Raw genomic sequence first — 15,136 nt, forward strand, 5'->3', positions numbered from 1 at the left:
GTCCTCTGGGGAGAAAACATTGATTATTCCGGTTAGCTGCTCCATGGCAGAGCGCCCGCCAAAACACAGAGTCAGGCGGTGACACAGGGATATTCTGGCAGATGCGATTTTCATTTTTTATTCATTCCCCGCACCCGTGCTCTGAAAATCATTTATCCGACTCACTCAAGGCTTTGAATACTAAACTGTGTTTGTGTTTAAAGAGATAGATTTAGCCGCATGGATCCGACTCACTCTTTCGGTCTGTTCCTTTTGGATTTTACTGTCTGGAAACAAGCATATGGACCATTTCATTTGACAATATCTGAGAGGAAATGTAGCAGAACACAGGATATTAAATATGTTGCAAACTGGGGATGTTCTCCCGAAAGCCTGCAGTTGTTCAAATCGGAGTAAGGATGTGGAGAAGATGCATCACCACTCTTTCACTGGTGTTTTTAAAAGGCTGTGGCTTTTTTTGTCTTGTAATTTTCAGAGAGGCCTTTCATGCATCTCATAAATATTTGGGTTGGCTCTAGTCCTCGTTCTTTTTTCCATCTGCATTTGTGCTGCTGTCTCTCTTACCCCCACTTTTTCCCATTAGCTGGTCGCTGCCGCTGTTCGGGGTGAAGTCATGTGAACAACAGCTGGCTCTTCTTCGCAAGCCCTTCCACAAGCACTTCCTAAAACTCTACTCCTCTTTCCCATCACGTCAGCGAAATAAAGCTGTCCTCTGTCTGCAACATGCAACTTCAATCTAACCTAATGGAAGAAAGTGTTAAGAATGATTGGCTATTGATTCCTCCATTCATCCTCCAGCAATTAAAGGATTTAAGAGACGTCACGAGACCGAAGCACAACAGCAGACGCACAGATGAAGGGCCTTTAGTGGTATCCTGAGAAATATCTGCATTAACACAGCATTGATCAGCGCTCTGTATGCCTCAGCTGCATGCCTGTGCAAGCTCAAGACCAGAAAATCAGGACTTGAGTCATCCAATGTCACGGAGAGAAAAAGCATAGCTCTGCAGTTGCTTCATCTGTTGTGAAACAGAGAACTGTCTAAACTCTTTGGAAATACCCGTGATATGTGATATCCTTCTGGAAGATCCTACCATGTCTTTCACCTGCAAAAGGCTCCAGCCAATGAATAACAAAGCAATTAATCAGAGATAAATAGGCTTTATCTCTGAAAGGTTGACAGAGAGGTTGACATTACATAAAGTTTTTAATGTGCAGAGATCGACATTAGATGGCTTTTGTCCTCTTACTTTAGCTCAACTAAATCTGAGTTTAGATTATTTAGGTTTAAATGTAGAATCTGTAGGCAGGGGCTTGATTTAAGTGTGGGACGTTTTCTAGTTTGTGTTCATAGTACGTTTGTAGTATCAGCAGTTTTGACCAATCAGGTATCAGCAGGCTTTAGTGTATACAACAGGGGTGTCAAACTCATTTCAGTTCAGAGGCCACATACAGCCCAAGTTAATCTGAAGTGGGCCGGACCAGCAAAATCATAACATAATAACCTATAAATAACAACAACTCTACATTTTTACCTTTGTTTTAGTGCAAAATAGTACAAGTACATTCTGTAAATGTTCACATTTAATGAAGAATCTTTCTACAAAAACAGCTGTTTTATTTTTGGCCATGATGAGTTTCATAGTGGGGCCGAATATTTAACTCTTTAAGCGCTGAAACCTGCTGCGAACACACAAAACACACAGGTTTCCCATTCATCTGACACAGAGTATAATGTTTACTGCAAAAATAATATATATATATTATAGTAATGAAGACGGTGAAGTTGACTATTCTGGACCCCTCAGCTCCAACAGGAACAGTTTGCTTGCTGGACAGTGTTGTATGCAGGGGTGTAAGGCTAGTGTTAGTAGTTAGTGGATCATCTTATAGTGCTCTAAAAAGACTTTATGAATCTCAACCAGATTATGCAAACAGCAAGCAATCTATTTTCTCACTTTGAGAAAAAAAGTCCTGGAAAAAAAGAGCCGCTCAGGTGCGCTCCATCAGCGCTATGATTTTATGCGACCCCTAGAGGACAAATTTGAAATAGTAGTTACTTTTATTGAAAAGTTGCAGTTAATGTCTTCTCTGTAATTTTTTCACTTTGCAAAGTAATTCCACGGGCCAAATTGGAACCTCTGGCGGGCCGGTTTTGGACCGCGGGCCGCATGTTTGACAGTCCTGGTATACAAGAAACCAGTCAGTATGGAGAGCAAAAGCAGGCAGACACTGCGGTGACATTCTAGTTAATTTATCTCTATATCTGCTGCTACTGGAACACACTCCCTGAAAGCTGCAGGTCCGTTCCAACTCTCACCTCTTTTAAATCAAAGACCTTTTTATTTGCCACTGCCTTCCTATCTTAGCTTATTTTAACTCACTTTAAATGCAAATTTTAATGTCATTTTTAATATATTCTAATTTTCCTTTACTTTTCTGTTTTATTATATTTGTCAGTTTAATTGTGTTCTTTTATGCTTGTCTGAATGTTTCCAATGCTTTTAATGTTTTAATGTAAAGCACATTGAGTTGCCCTCGTGTATGAAATGCGCTATACAAATAGAGCTGCCTTGCCTTGCCTTATAAACAGATGTCTGCATGCAAGTGCAACAAACAGGTTGTTCTAGATCATAAATTTCTGCTTGAGCGACAAATTGTTTGACGCTGTGTCATGAAAGTAATATTCCTGTACCTAGAATGCATTAGAAATGATCAAAGTGACCCCCATTCAACAAACAAGCATTTTTTTAGGATGTTTTCTTCTCCTCATGAGGACAGACTTGACAAGCTTAGCTAATCTGCATCACGATACTGTTATTTGGCAAATATAGGACCCATGAATTGAAGGTTACCTTCAGGATAATTGCTTTTGTTTTTTTAGTTCTTATTGTGAAGTAAGCCAGAGTGACTTACGGTTTACAGTGAAACTGAGACTTACCAAAACAGATAAACAGGCGCTTCTCAGAAGGATGTGATTAACCATAGATAATAGCATTTATTCTGCAGTCATATGCACGAGGGCGAATTCTGCTTCACTTGTGATCTGAACTCATGATTGCTCTTATGTTGATGATTAGAGTGATCAATACAGCGCACGAAGAAGGAAGTCTTCGCTGAAATTGCTCATCATGAATCAGAGGCTCCACAGGAATGCCCTAAACATTGGCCATAGTTCCCAGAGGCGTGCACACAGAAGCCAAAGAGTCTCTAGATTAAAACAAGTGTAACCTGCCATATACAAACACTATTGACTAAATAATGCACAATAAAAACAAAAAAAGTATTGTTTATATCGTCTTAAAATTTAAAAGGTTTATGTATTTTCTTGACCATGCTATGTGTCTGTGTCCTCAGTCTTTCCAGAGTGCTGTGGGACAAGACGAAGCCACTCCAGACTCCCTAAAGAACACCCTCCTCTCCACTTTCGAGCCACTGCACAAGTTCCACACAGGTTTTCTCAGGGAGGTGGAGCAGAGGCTCGCACTCTGGTGAGACTTATTTCACTTCCAACAAAAAAAAGTCTTTGCAGGGCCCCTTAAGAATGACCTGCTTTTCTTTGAGAACGCTTTATCACAATTCTACCCTCCTTTATAATGAGCGTTATTGGCATTTAGCCTTAAAGGGGGCGACCCAGCCCCTTCACATGACCCAAGGAGCTATTGTCTCCATGGAAACAGTCATGCAGCCCGGCCGGCCTTTTCTTGCCTGTGGGTTTGTGCTGTCTGATCTTCTTAATGATGTTGGGCTTTATCTTACATACAACACACACAGACTCACACACACACACACACACACAGTTTTGCAGACAGTGAAGCATAAAGGCATCATTATTTATGGCCATTAACTGCAGACGTTTACGGTAGGATTTTAATCCCAGAGCCTATATGTGCCAGTCATCATCATTACTTATAATTAAAGCTCAAAGTGATTCTTCAAATCGAAGCTCAGAGTGATGTTACTGCCAACTCTGCTGATAAGAGGCACATTCAAACATGAATGCAAATGATCCAGCACTACACGTGTCTCTTCTTCAGCTTTGCATATTCAAATGTTGTGTAGAAATGAACCTTTGTTGTTATGACCAGGATTAAGACGCTGTTTGTCATAGATTAAGGGAGTTTTACAGACTGGATATGTTTCCCCAGAACGGGTGCTTAAATTCTGAACAAAATTAATAAGATTGTGAATGAATCCAGTGATGGCAGCTCATTGCATTTGCAGCCTGTATGGGGGAAGTCATGCTCGAGGGAGACACCTGCTGGTGGATCTGTTTGTCAAAGTTAAAAGAGCTGTCTGCAACTTTATGGGGCTTTTTCTTGCACAGAGTAAAGCTTTAAATAATGAATCAGCTTTAATTGCTTATGTGAGGCTTAGTCAATTAATTAACTTCCTACAACAGCTCCAAAATCTAACAAAGATTTAAAAAGTGGTGTTTTTATCTCTTTCAGGGAAGGACGCTCCAATGCTCACATAAAAGGAGACTACCAGCGCATTGGAGATGTCATGCTTAAGAACCTACAAGGCTTGAAGGTAAGAAAACAACTAATTAGAACTTCTCACTACTTTGTAATCACTTGGTAAAAACATGCTCCTTAATATGCTACAAATATGTCCATAGCCCTTGTCAGCAAACTTTCACAAGCAGTCTGAAGTGCTGCTGGAGCTGGAGAAGGCGTGCAGAGGGTCCCGCAGGCTAGAGAGTCTCTGCAGGGACTTTGAGCTGCAGAAGGTCTGCTACGTCCCCCTCAATGTGTTCATCCTGCGGCCTCTGCATCGCCTCATCCACTACAAACAGATCCTGGAGCGCCTGTGCAAACACTACCCGGCTACTCATGTGGACTTCAGGGACTGCAGAGGTACTGATCTCCGGCTGGTGTTCATACAGCCACATTTGTGTCTTCCGGTGCTGTAAAGTAATAATCCTCTCTTCCCCTCTGGTTGGTGTGCAGCTGCTCTGGCAGATGTGTCTGAGGTGGTGGAGCAGCTCCAGGGAAGCTTAATCAAGATGGAGAACTTCCAGAAGCTTCTGGAGCTGAAGAAGGATTTGATTGGCGTTGACAATCTTGTTGTGCCTGGACGGGTTGGTTTAAAGCTGTAAAAACTGGACATGTAACAGTTCAAATTCTCAACCTGTGTTTTTGTCTAATGTGGCATGTTTTTGTTTTTTTTAGGAGTTCATCAGGTTAGGTTGCCTCAGCAAGCTATCTGGAAAAGGCCTACAGCAACGAATGTTTTTCCTGGTAACTTTTTAAAACTATGTCACTAATCTAATAATTCAACCGTGTGATCTCAGAGGAAAAGTGATCATGCTTTTATCATTTCCAGCTTTGCATCACTCAGATTGTGTTGGCAGAGAAAGTGCAAATGCTTAAGAGTTTTTCTTGTGGAATAATTTTGACATGTTGCTCAGAACTGAAATATAACTCTGACAAACAAGGAATTACAAATGTAAAAGTTTGTGTTTATGAAGGAGCTCTGGGCTGCTACCATGCTAGAATAATGTCACGGCTGTTGTGACAAGTTTTTTTGCTCCCTTCAAATTCTAAATTAGATAAAGTCAATTTAATTTAGTCATTTAAACAAAAGACGGACCCAGTGACATTTAGCTTGACTGACTGTGTATTTCTCTCTCCACCTCTCTCTCTCTCTGTCTCCTTGGCGATAGTTCAACGACGTCATTTTGTACACGAGTCGAGGGATGACGGGGACCAATCAGTTCAAAGTGCACGGGCAGCTGCCTCTGCACGGCATGACAGTAAGTGCTGCGTCCCTCCATTGAACACAAAGCGCTTCAAACTGCTGTCACCAGTTTGTCATTACAGAAAATGAGCCGCCTCAAACAGCTGAAGAGCAGCTCTGTCAACATCTGACACACATGCACAAAGTCAACTACACACACGCACCAACTTTCAGAACAACTAACTACACATGTCCTTCTCCCGCACTTCTTTTTATCTTCCCTCCCTCTGTCTCTCTCTCCCTTTCTGTCTATTTCTGTCCCGGCTGTCCCAGATACGGCTGCTCTCTAATGTTTTTTCTGTGTCTCTGTGTTCTTCTCTCAGATCAGAGAGAGTGAGGATGAGTGGGGTGTGCCGCACGCCTTCACACTGGTTGGAGAGCGGCAGTCAGTGGTGGTGGCAGCAAGGTAAGAACAGAGGTTGACAGCCCACAGACACCTTGTACCTTTGCGTTAAGGTGACCCAGAGTGGCTGCAGGAGAATCTGGATTCTTTTAGAAAGACATTTGAGAATCTTTGGATCATCTTTCATCAGATGCATTTGATTCTCCACAAATAATTAAAAATGTCTAAAGCGCACAGCATTTATTGTTGTCTCCTTTAGATGGTAATATGTTGCTATGCTCATATTGGTTTCTTCCAAGTGTTAGAGTAAACACATAACAAACTAGTTTGTATGAACAACGCCATTTCTATAAGGACATTATGTTCCTTGGGTTTCAGTTCACAGGTTGTATAGTCTTCTCCCTTTCCCCCTGATCTATAGAAGTTTTGATACTTGATACCAGTCTTGGCCTTGAGACCGGTCATGGCCTCGAGGCCAGTCACGAGACCGCTGATTGAAGGTCTCGGTCTCGTCAAAATTATCACCACAGTCAACACCTAGGCTATAACCCATCAGATAAAAGCACTACAAATATTAGAAAATAGAAAATGCACAACTAATGAGAAAAAAAATGCTTGACAAAATCCTGCTTAGCTTCCGCTACGACCTTGTACCTCTCCTGAGATCACAGGCAACAGAAAAAATCGTTTTACTGGCGTCAAAAGTCTCTCACAGTGCGTCAAAAGAAAGGCAACAAAGACAAAAACAAACCTTCTTGGTCTTGTCTCGGTCTCGCCCTGCCTTGGTCTTGGCCTTGACTTGGTCTCGGTCTCGGTCCCTAAATGTCTTGGTCTTGTCTTTGTCTCGGTGCACTCTGGTCTCGGACATGTCTTGGTCTCAGTTAATGTGGTTTTGACTACAACACTTGGAGGCAGGATGATGTTTTTTGTCAGAAAACACTATTTACACAGGACAAGTACAGCAAAGACATAGGAGGTGCACCTTTGTCCACAAGGGGCGCCAAAATCAACACAAATCGAAAGTTCCTCACGGGAGCTTTAAAGTTCTGTCTAATAATTGAATAAGGATGTGTTGTGAGAAAGACAACAGATGTCTCCTGGGGGGTATTAACAACATTTTTTTCAGTCTGACATAAAAGAGGAAGAACCCCTGCTTCAGCATCCAGCTTTTAACATGTGGCTGATCTAGTTTTCATGAATGAGCAGACAGTGCTTCAGTGCCATATTGAGAAATAGTTTGGTAGTACACCTGGTTTAACATGGATCCAAACTATGACACTCTTATTTTTCCTAACTTCCATGTCTTCCTGCTGTAATGATAGGATCTGTTCAACATTTCACCTGTTCCTCTTTTTCATTCCAGTTCATTGAAGGAGATGGAAAAGTGGATGGAGGACATAAAGGGGGCGATAGAGACGGCAAAAACCAGCAATGGGCCTTCATCTGATATCCTGAGCAGCAATCTGACAGATGGCAACAGTAAGTTACCACACAAACATACAGGATGAAATATTGAACTACAAAAAGGAAACAATAAACTACCCATTTTGTAAAATATGAACTCCTCTGAAAGAAGTCCCACATACATGAGCCTATGTTTGATTCCTGAATAAGCTGACACTGTCTGTGTTTTAGCGCCCCTCTCTCCTCATCACCCCACTCATTATCTAGCAGTAACCACCTCCTGAATTTCCCAGAATGCCCTGAGGACTCCTCGGTGGATGCAGAGTCTGAGGACGACTTAACATCCCTGCATACCTCGCTGGACAAGCCGGCTCCTCACCGTGGTAACACCATGGTGCACGTGTGCTGGCACAGGAACACCAGTGTGTCCATGGTGGACTTTAGCATAGCTGTGGAGGTACCAGCCAAACGTCAGCACTCAAACCTCAGACCTGCCTCTGTACCCCTGCTTCACTGTTTTCTTTCTCTGTGTCTGAGTGTGTGCTGTTTCCTAATTCACTTTAATGATGTCTGTCTGTGGGAGCAGTATCCTCCTGTGCTGCATTCAATCATAGAACTAATTATACTCTATGGTTAAAAGCATATTTTAAATTACTGAATTTAATGAGCTGAAAATATTGCAAGACCCATATTTTGGAAGTGCTATTTTTTATATTGTACATTTAAAAATCAATGCAGATCAGATTAAGAAACTAATAAAAGTTACTTGAGGTGAGTATTTGCACTTTATAAACCTTAATAACAATGCAAACTCCTTTATTTAGTGTTTTTGTTAAAACTATTGGAGTCACGGTTACATATTTCTACCTGCAATAGGTTTATATCATTATATATATTCATGAGATACAGCATGAGGTGAAATTACATTTAAAGCTCCTGTAAGGAGAACTAAACAGGTCATGTAACAGGTAGAAATGAAAACGTATGCCTCTATATGACTAGATTAGACTGTTCAAAGAAATCAGGTGACATTTAAAAATAAATAAATAATGTATTTACACCTCTGCAGGGGTTTATCGGTACACAGATTAAAGGTTCCACTTTGTCCACAGGTGGCGCCCAAGCCAAAATAATGATATAATGCATTTTTTAATTGCACGGATATGTGCATTGCGATTAATATTCTCACTTCTAGCTCATTCTTTGGTCTCCTCCAAGAACTTTGGGGAAACTTCCATTTTTTTTCAATAAGCAAGTTGCAAATCATGTCTCTCTTTTTTAAACATTGGCTGCTGAGCAGCTAGTTTACTGATCTTTTTAGACCTTTTTTTCTTTAAAAAGTTGCTCCTACTGATGGAAGATGTAAAAGAAAAGTGGACCCACATGTGTAAAGAGTGCTTTCAATGGACATCAGTTCTACATGGAACCTTTAATCTGATCAGTTCCTTTAAAATTCCAAGTATTTTAATTTTTGCCATCTTGAAATTTTCTTTGTTCTAATATATTAATTTTTCATAATAATTCAGATATATTATAATAATAAATATGACAGATATTTACCTCAAGTAACTGTGTTTAAAAGCTGAGTTGAGGATCCTGTTCCTTCCCTCTTTTGACATGTAGTAACCTTTGTTATTTTGTTGTTGTCTTTCTAACCTTCAAAACTGTGGATTTTCTTTGTGGTTCTGTCCTTTTATATCCTCCCCTGACACTTAAAATCTCTGATTGTCTTAAAATAGAGAGAGAGCAGTACGTAGATGTGCTAAACATCACCTCTGACAGCCCTGATCTAGCTCTGCTGCTCCTCTGTAGATGTAACCACGTCCTCTTCACAGCCCGGACACACCGTCGGCCTTCCTGTCTCACCCTGTCACTGCATGCTTCTGTTTCACCGACTCAGTCTGTGTCTCTGTCCTTCCCTCCCTGTCTGTTTTTCTCTCTTCTATTTTTTCCCATGTGTCTGTGCGTTCCTCCGTGGTAGAGGACCCTAGTCCAGTCAGTGAGAATAAGGCCCCCTCGGTGGGGCCCCAAGGTGGCCAGGGACCAGTGCCTCTGTCTGTTATCTGCTGGTACCGTGTTCAGAGTCTCTCCTTTAGTGAATCCTGCAGGAGTCTAGAGGTAAAGGAGCCAGGCAGACAGGAGAGGCCCTGTGTATGTGTATACTTAAACTGCAACATAGGAAGAGAAGATGCTCTGTAGGAAAAAAAATATGGAAAAGAAGTTACTGTGGTTTTAGAGAAATGTGTGAAATATTCATTAAGTAATGTGTTCATAGAGCCTAAAACAGTTGTAAAATTGATTTAGTATTTTAACTACTAAAGACCAATAATTTAAAGTGCTCAGAACAGGAGATTTTTATCTTACTTTGAAGTAAAAAAAATATAAGCACAGAGGATAAGTAAATAAGCCAAAGTCTTATTTTTGTTATTCTCAACAAATGCCAAAACCTACAATGTGCTTGTATGCATCTCTTTACTTTGTGGCTTCCTATCATTGTCTGCAGCACTCATTCTGAAGAAAGTTTGCTCAAACTGATGCTTAAAACCTTTACAATCAGTCCACAAACACAAGGTCTTTGTCTTTTTTAAGTTAAAAGTATTTTCTTATAGAAGCTGAGCACTGTAGTGTTAAGAAAATGTACCTGGGAGGGACTAGTTTCAGCTGCAGAATAACACACAATTGGTGACAAGTGAATGCTTACCCTATTTGGGATTGAGTTTAAATAATCCATTGTGTTTATGTTTCTTGAAATGAAGGAACATGTAATCCAATACAATCGTATTGCTGTATATGATGCTTTAAAAGCACATCATACACTAGTAAACTGATAGTTGGGCTTTTCGTGGCTACCCACATTTTCTTTTTTAGAATTTTAACAGACTTGTCCTTTAATTATAGAAATTTCTCTTCCACATTTTAGTCAAATTTTTTCAACTTTGTGTCACTATTAGTAATATAATGTATTTGTATCAATATGGCTTTTGGTTTTAAACTTGTATCTTTTGTCCTTTGCAGAATCATCTGTCAGGAAACTTACTGAGGAAGTTCAAGAACAGTAACGGCTGGCAGAAACTCTGGGTGGTCTTTACTAACTTCAGTCTGTTTTTCTACAAGTCTCACCAGGTGATGAATGTTCTGTCTCAGCTCTGTTTGTCAAGCGAACCCATCGTATCCTCTCCCACGTTCATTCCTCTCCTCACTCTGTGCCAGTAAAACTGTTTACCTCTGGACTTAAAAGCATCACATGTCTGTGCGGAATGTCAAATCTGAGTGCTATCATGCAGGTTAACAGGCTTTCCCATGCAGTTCTTCATCGCATGTTGTCTTTTTGTTGGCCGTAGAAACTGCAGTTACCGAGTAAGGTTCCATATTTTCATCCAAGTACAAACCATTAAATCATTACAAAACCAAATTTTAAATAAAAAGGGAGCTTTAAGAGTGTATTAAAAAAAAACCTGCATATAAAGATCAAACAAGTCCACTGTTTTGAGTCAAATGATGGGCTTCTCAGAGGTTTTCAACAGCACAAATCATGTATGAGGCCAAAAACAACGGTAAGATGTGTTTTAAAGAAACAAACAGTCATGAATAAGTTTAAATAAAAACATTACATATTTGTTAAAGGATAACTGAAAGTTGAGTTGCCTTTTTAATCCATCCATCATCCTTACCGCTTATGCTTTTCGAGGTTGTAGGGGTGCTAGAGCCTATCCCAGCTGTCTTTGGGTGGGAGGCGGGGTACACCCTGATGAGGCCGCTAGCCTATCACAGGGCAACCATTCACGCACACACTCGCACCAATGGGCAATTTTTAGTGTGACCAATTTAAGTAGTGAGCTTGTTTTTGAACAGTGGGAAGAAGTCGGAGCACCCAGAGAGAACCCATGCATGCACAGGGGGGACATGCAAATTCCACACAGAATAGGACCTGCCTAATCTGGGATTCGAACCAGGAACCTCCTTGCTAAAGCACCACCATGCAGTCTTTTTATTGTTTCATTCTCTTTTTTATTACTATCAAACAGCTGTAGTTACTGGTTTACTTCTTTCTATCCCTGTTGCTCCAATTATCACAGTGAAGCAGTGTCTGATTGGTGCCCCATGCCATGTTTCAGATGTCATAGAGTTATTAGTTCCACCAAAGACACATTTTATTTTTCAGGTAGATTTATTTGAAAAATTGTTCAAAAGAGCTCAGACTTTCAGATAATTTAAAAAAAAAAAAGATTTGTGTTGAAAGATTTTGCTTTTCTGTCTCTAGCAACCTGTCAGATTCCACTTGTGGCCCTCCTCTGATGGGTGCTACCCTTTGCTGCTTAACTTTTGACCAAATCATCTAGGAGATCTCATGTTACAACGATCCTCATTTCTTTGCACTGGCTTTTAGTCAAATGTAGGATCCAGTTTAAAATTCTTGTTGTTGTGTACAGAGTGCTCAATGGTCAGGCTCTAGTCTATATCAGGGAGCTGCTGAAGCCTTATAATTCCAGCAGGACTCTGAGGTCCTCTGATCAGGGCTTATTGGTTGTGCCTCATACAAGGTTAAAAACTAAAGGGGACTGTGCTTTCCAGGTTGTTGGTCCTAAACTCTGGAACAGTCTCCCTGTAGAACTGAGAACTGTGGACTCTGTTGACATGTTTAAAAAGCAGTTGAAGACCTATCTGTTTAGACTTGCTTTTGTTTAATCTGTCTGTTTTTATGTCGTGTTTTCGTATGTACTTGCAATCGCTGTTTTGCCTTTTAATGTTTTTCTATTGTTGTAGTAGAGCACCTTGTGACCTCTGTTTTTGAGAGGTGCTCTATAAATAAATCTTACTTATTTACTTACTTACTTTAGTTTGCAGCCACTGGGCTGAAATAGCCAACCAAAGAAAAGCTACAAAACTGAGCTCCACCTCATCAAGCTGCAACCTTAAACAGCTGGTGTTTAAAAAAATCTACTTATATACTTCAAGGCTGCATATATCAATAATGTGAAATGCACTGCGTTACAGGTAGAGATACTACTTCAACTTCTTTGAATTTCCTGAATTGTGCTCTATTCTTCATCTGTCTGAGCGTTCATTCCCAAACTGGTCTACTTCAATGTGACCTTCTTACCTGCCTCCACACACTCCTGCTCTCTACACACAGCTACTTGCCTTGTCCCCCTCTTCCTGTTAGCCTCTCTGTCTTCATCAGCAGAAAGTTTTGAAGGTCACAAAAGATCCATAAACAGGATCATTGTTAATGACAAAGCATTTCACAGTGATAGAGGAGAATGTGGTTCTGATTGATATCAGCACTTTTATATGAACAACAGGAGAAGAATGGGGAAGTATGCACCTGATTGATGCACTCTGAGTTTGTGTGTGCCTGAGCAAGTTTTTGCACGTATGTGTGTGTTCTTCTCTAAAGTGTGTTACAGCAGCAGAGGGAAATAAAGGGGGGATGAACACTTATTAATCAGTAACAGATGGTGTTATTCTCTCAAGTTGATGATATATTTATTTTAAAGCCTAATGAAATTGTGGCATCAGCTAATATTCCTTTATTTTTACTTACATGGGGGGTGACTTTAACTGTAATAGAGTATTTTAATGTTTTTTGGGGGGTGATCTTTGCCATTTTTGAAATCATTGATTTGTTTTTGATTCATCCTGAATTTTTGTAATATTTTAAAAGCCAAAATAGCTTTTCATTGTAACTTGGTGTCCCTTCTTATGACTCCTCAGGATGATTATCCCCTGGCCAGCCTTCCTCTGCTGGGTTACTCCGTCACCATCCCCACAGAGTCTGAAAACATCCACAAAGACTACGTCTTCAAACTGCATTTCAAGTCCCACGTCTACTATTTCAGATCAGAGAGTGAATACACATTCGAGAGGTAAGAGCGTCACCACCACGTGTTTGTTCCCTGAAAGTCTTTTTTTCACATCATAGAGGGCAGACTGATTAATAAAAACTAACTTCCTCTCTCCAGGTGGATGGAGGTGATCCGCAGCGCCACGCTCCCCTCAGGTGGCCCTCGCTTCCTAAACAGCAAAGAGCCCCACCCTCACTGATCAGCTCACCTCGTCTCCACACACCGCCTCCCTCTTGTGGCTCTGACCGGCCCCTTCTGTCCTCCGGGACTCTTTGTTTTTCTTTTCTACGCATATCTGGGACATTTGTACATGTGTCCATGCACATTTGGTGCTTTTTTTAATGCTTTAATGGTGACATGTCCGCTGGTTTAGACTGCATCAGAGACTGCATTTTTTGGCATTTTTACTCTCAACTCTGAAACCTCTTTTTTAAGGATGTCATTTTATACTGTTTTCTAACGGTCTGAACCACTTCCTATCTGTCTGGTTTTACATTTTTGTCATTGGTTGTTTTTACAGCAGGATTATGTTTATGTAGATACCCAGAATTCCCTCTTAGATGCTTCAACTATCACTGCATCATCATTATGTTTTGTCCACTTTTTCTTTTAACGGAAAACTGCTGCTTTGAAAATGCCCTGCAACTTCAGTGCCAAACTGGTTTATATTAATGTCCTGGACTTTTTGATGCTATTTTATTACATCGGAGATGAGGAGCGTCTCCTGTACTGTAGACAATGAAATTTAAAATCATGTGAAACAGGCCACCCTTTAACATTAATGCTGGGTTTAACCTGGCCCGGCACAATGTGTTCTTGTTAAAAAAAAAAGTGTTTAAAATATGAAATTATTTTGTTGTATTATCGACATAAAGTAGGATTGATCACAATGTGGCCAGGGGTAGCTGCCATCACAGTTTAATGCTATTTCTAGTAAATACTCTGTTGTATGAATATGTCTCAGACAAGTTTTTTATGAACTAAAGTTCGTCTGCAGCTGTGAGAGAAAATGTGAGACATGTTCATAATCTCTGGATTATGTGGCTGAGTGTTATGGAGAGTTTTAAAAGATTATGTGTGAAACAAAAGAGAAACTTTCAGTTCCAAGCGCCGCTGCCCTCACTGAACTCACAGATACCAGATTCCTTTATGGGTCCGAGTGAATGGAAATATGCATATCGATCATGGGGTTTAGCAGTGAAGCAAATGAAGTGGAAAACCTCAGTTCTGCTTAGATTTGAAGTGTTTTTCCAGATTACAGAGAGCTCTTTGGAAATGAAAGCAATAAAAAAATCTTATTCAAACTGAAATTTGTGTTGCTGTTATTCCCTTGTGCTCCCATTTTTCTCATTTTTTTTAAGCTCAGGAAGCAAAACAGGTAATTTCATATGTTGGGTACTTCTTCTTGAAAGGCAGTTCTTCAGTGTGTTTACAGCTGTGACCTACAGATGGCATCATAGATCAAGACACTGAGCTCAGTGGTGTGCACACTGTGCATGTAGGCAGGAAGCCAGGACCAGCCAATTATTTCACTTGTATTTTTGCACAAACTTGGGCCATTAAAGGCAATAACAAACACCCTCAACTTGTGTGCATTTGATCTTGGGAGTCCAAAAATTCTCTTTTCGAAAATATTCTGACAAGATCAAGTGAATCCAGAAATGTAGCTGGTTGAGTCTGAAAATAAAAGAAGACAATTAAAAAGATAATAAATATAACTTCCACTGGATCTTCAAACAATTGGTTAATATTTTGAACATCTTATTGTCAACATCACTGCCTCGTTCATATTTTCAATAGT

At 40.3% G+C, this 15,136-nt stretch overlaps 1 protein-coding gene across 2 annotated transcripts in view; it reads left to right on the forward strand.

The window, feature by feature from the left end:
• LOC117820461 (FERM, ARHGEF and pleckstrin domain-containing protein 1-like) overlaps nucleotides 1–14,645 on the forward strand; it is a 70,309-nt gene extending 55,664 nt beyond the window's left edge. For both annotated transcript variants that reach the window (XM_034694236.1, XM_034694235.1), the window contains 12 exons: nucleotides 3,358–3,491; nucleotides 4,452–4,533; nucleotides 4,622–4,859; nucleotides 4,953–5,083; nucleotides 5,175–5,243; nucleotides 5,669–5,758; nucleotides 6,066–6,148; nucleotides 7,449–7,564; nucleotides 7,783–7,946; nucleotides 10,505–10,612; nucleotides 13,205–13,356; nucleotides 13,453–14,645. In XM_034694236.1, coding sequence (XP_034550127.1) covers nucleotides 3,358–3,491; nucleotides 4,452–4,533; nucleotides 4,622–4,859; nucleotides 4,953–5,083; nucleotides 5,175–5,243; nucleotides 5,669–5,758; nucleotides 6,066–6,148; nucleotides 7,449–7,564; nucleotides 7,783–7,946; nucleotides 10,505–10,612; nucleotides 13,205–13,356; nucleotides 13,453–13,534 — 1,449 coding nt within the window. In that variant the 3' untranslated portion in view covers nucleotides 13,535–14,645. The remainder of the gene's footprint in view (nucleotides 1–3,357; nucleotides 3,492–4,451; nucleotides 4,534–4,621; nucleotides 4,860–4,952; nucleotides 5,084–5,174; nucleotides 5,244–5,668; nucleotides 5,759–6,065; nucleotides 6,149–7,448; nucleotides 7,565–7,782; nucleotides 7,947–10,504; nucleotides 10,613–13,204; nucleotides 13,357–13,452) is intronic.
• Nucleotides 14,646–15,136: the final 491 nt, after the last annotated feature.

Source organism: Notolabrus celidotus, chromosome 10 (genome assembly GCF_009762535.1).
Source record: "Notolabrus celidotus isolate fNotCel1 chromosome 10, fNotCel1.pri, whole genome shotgun sequence".
In the NCBI taxonomy this organism is placed as follows: domain Eukaryota; kingdom Metazoa; phylum Chordata; class Actinopteri; order Labriformes; family Labridae; genus Notolabrus; species Notolabrus celidotus.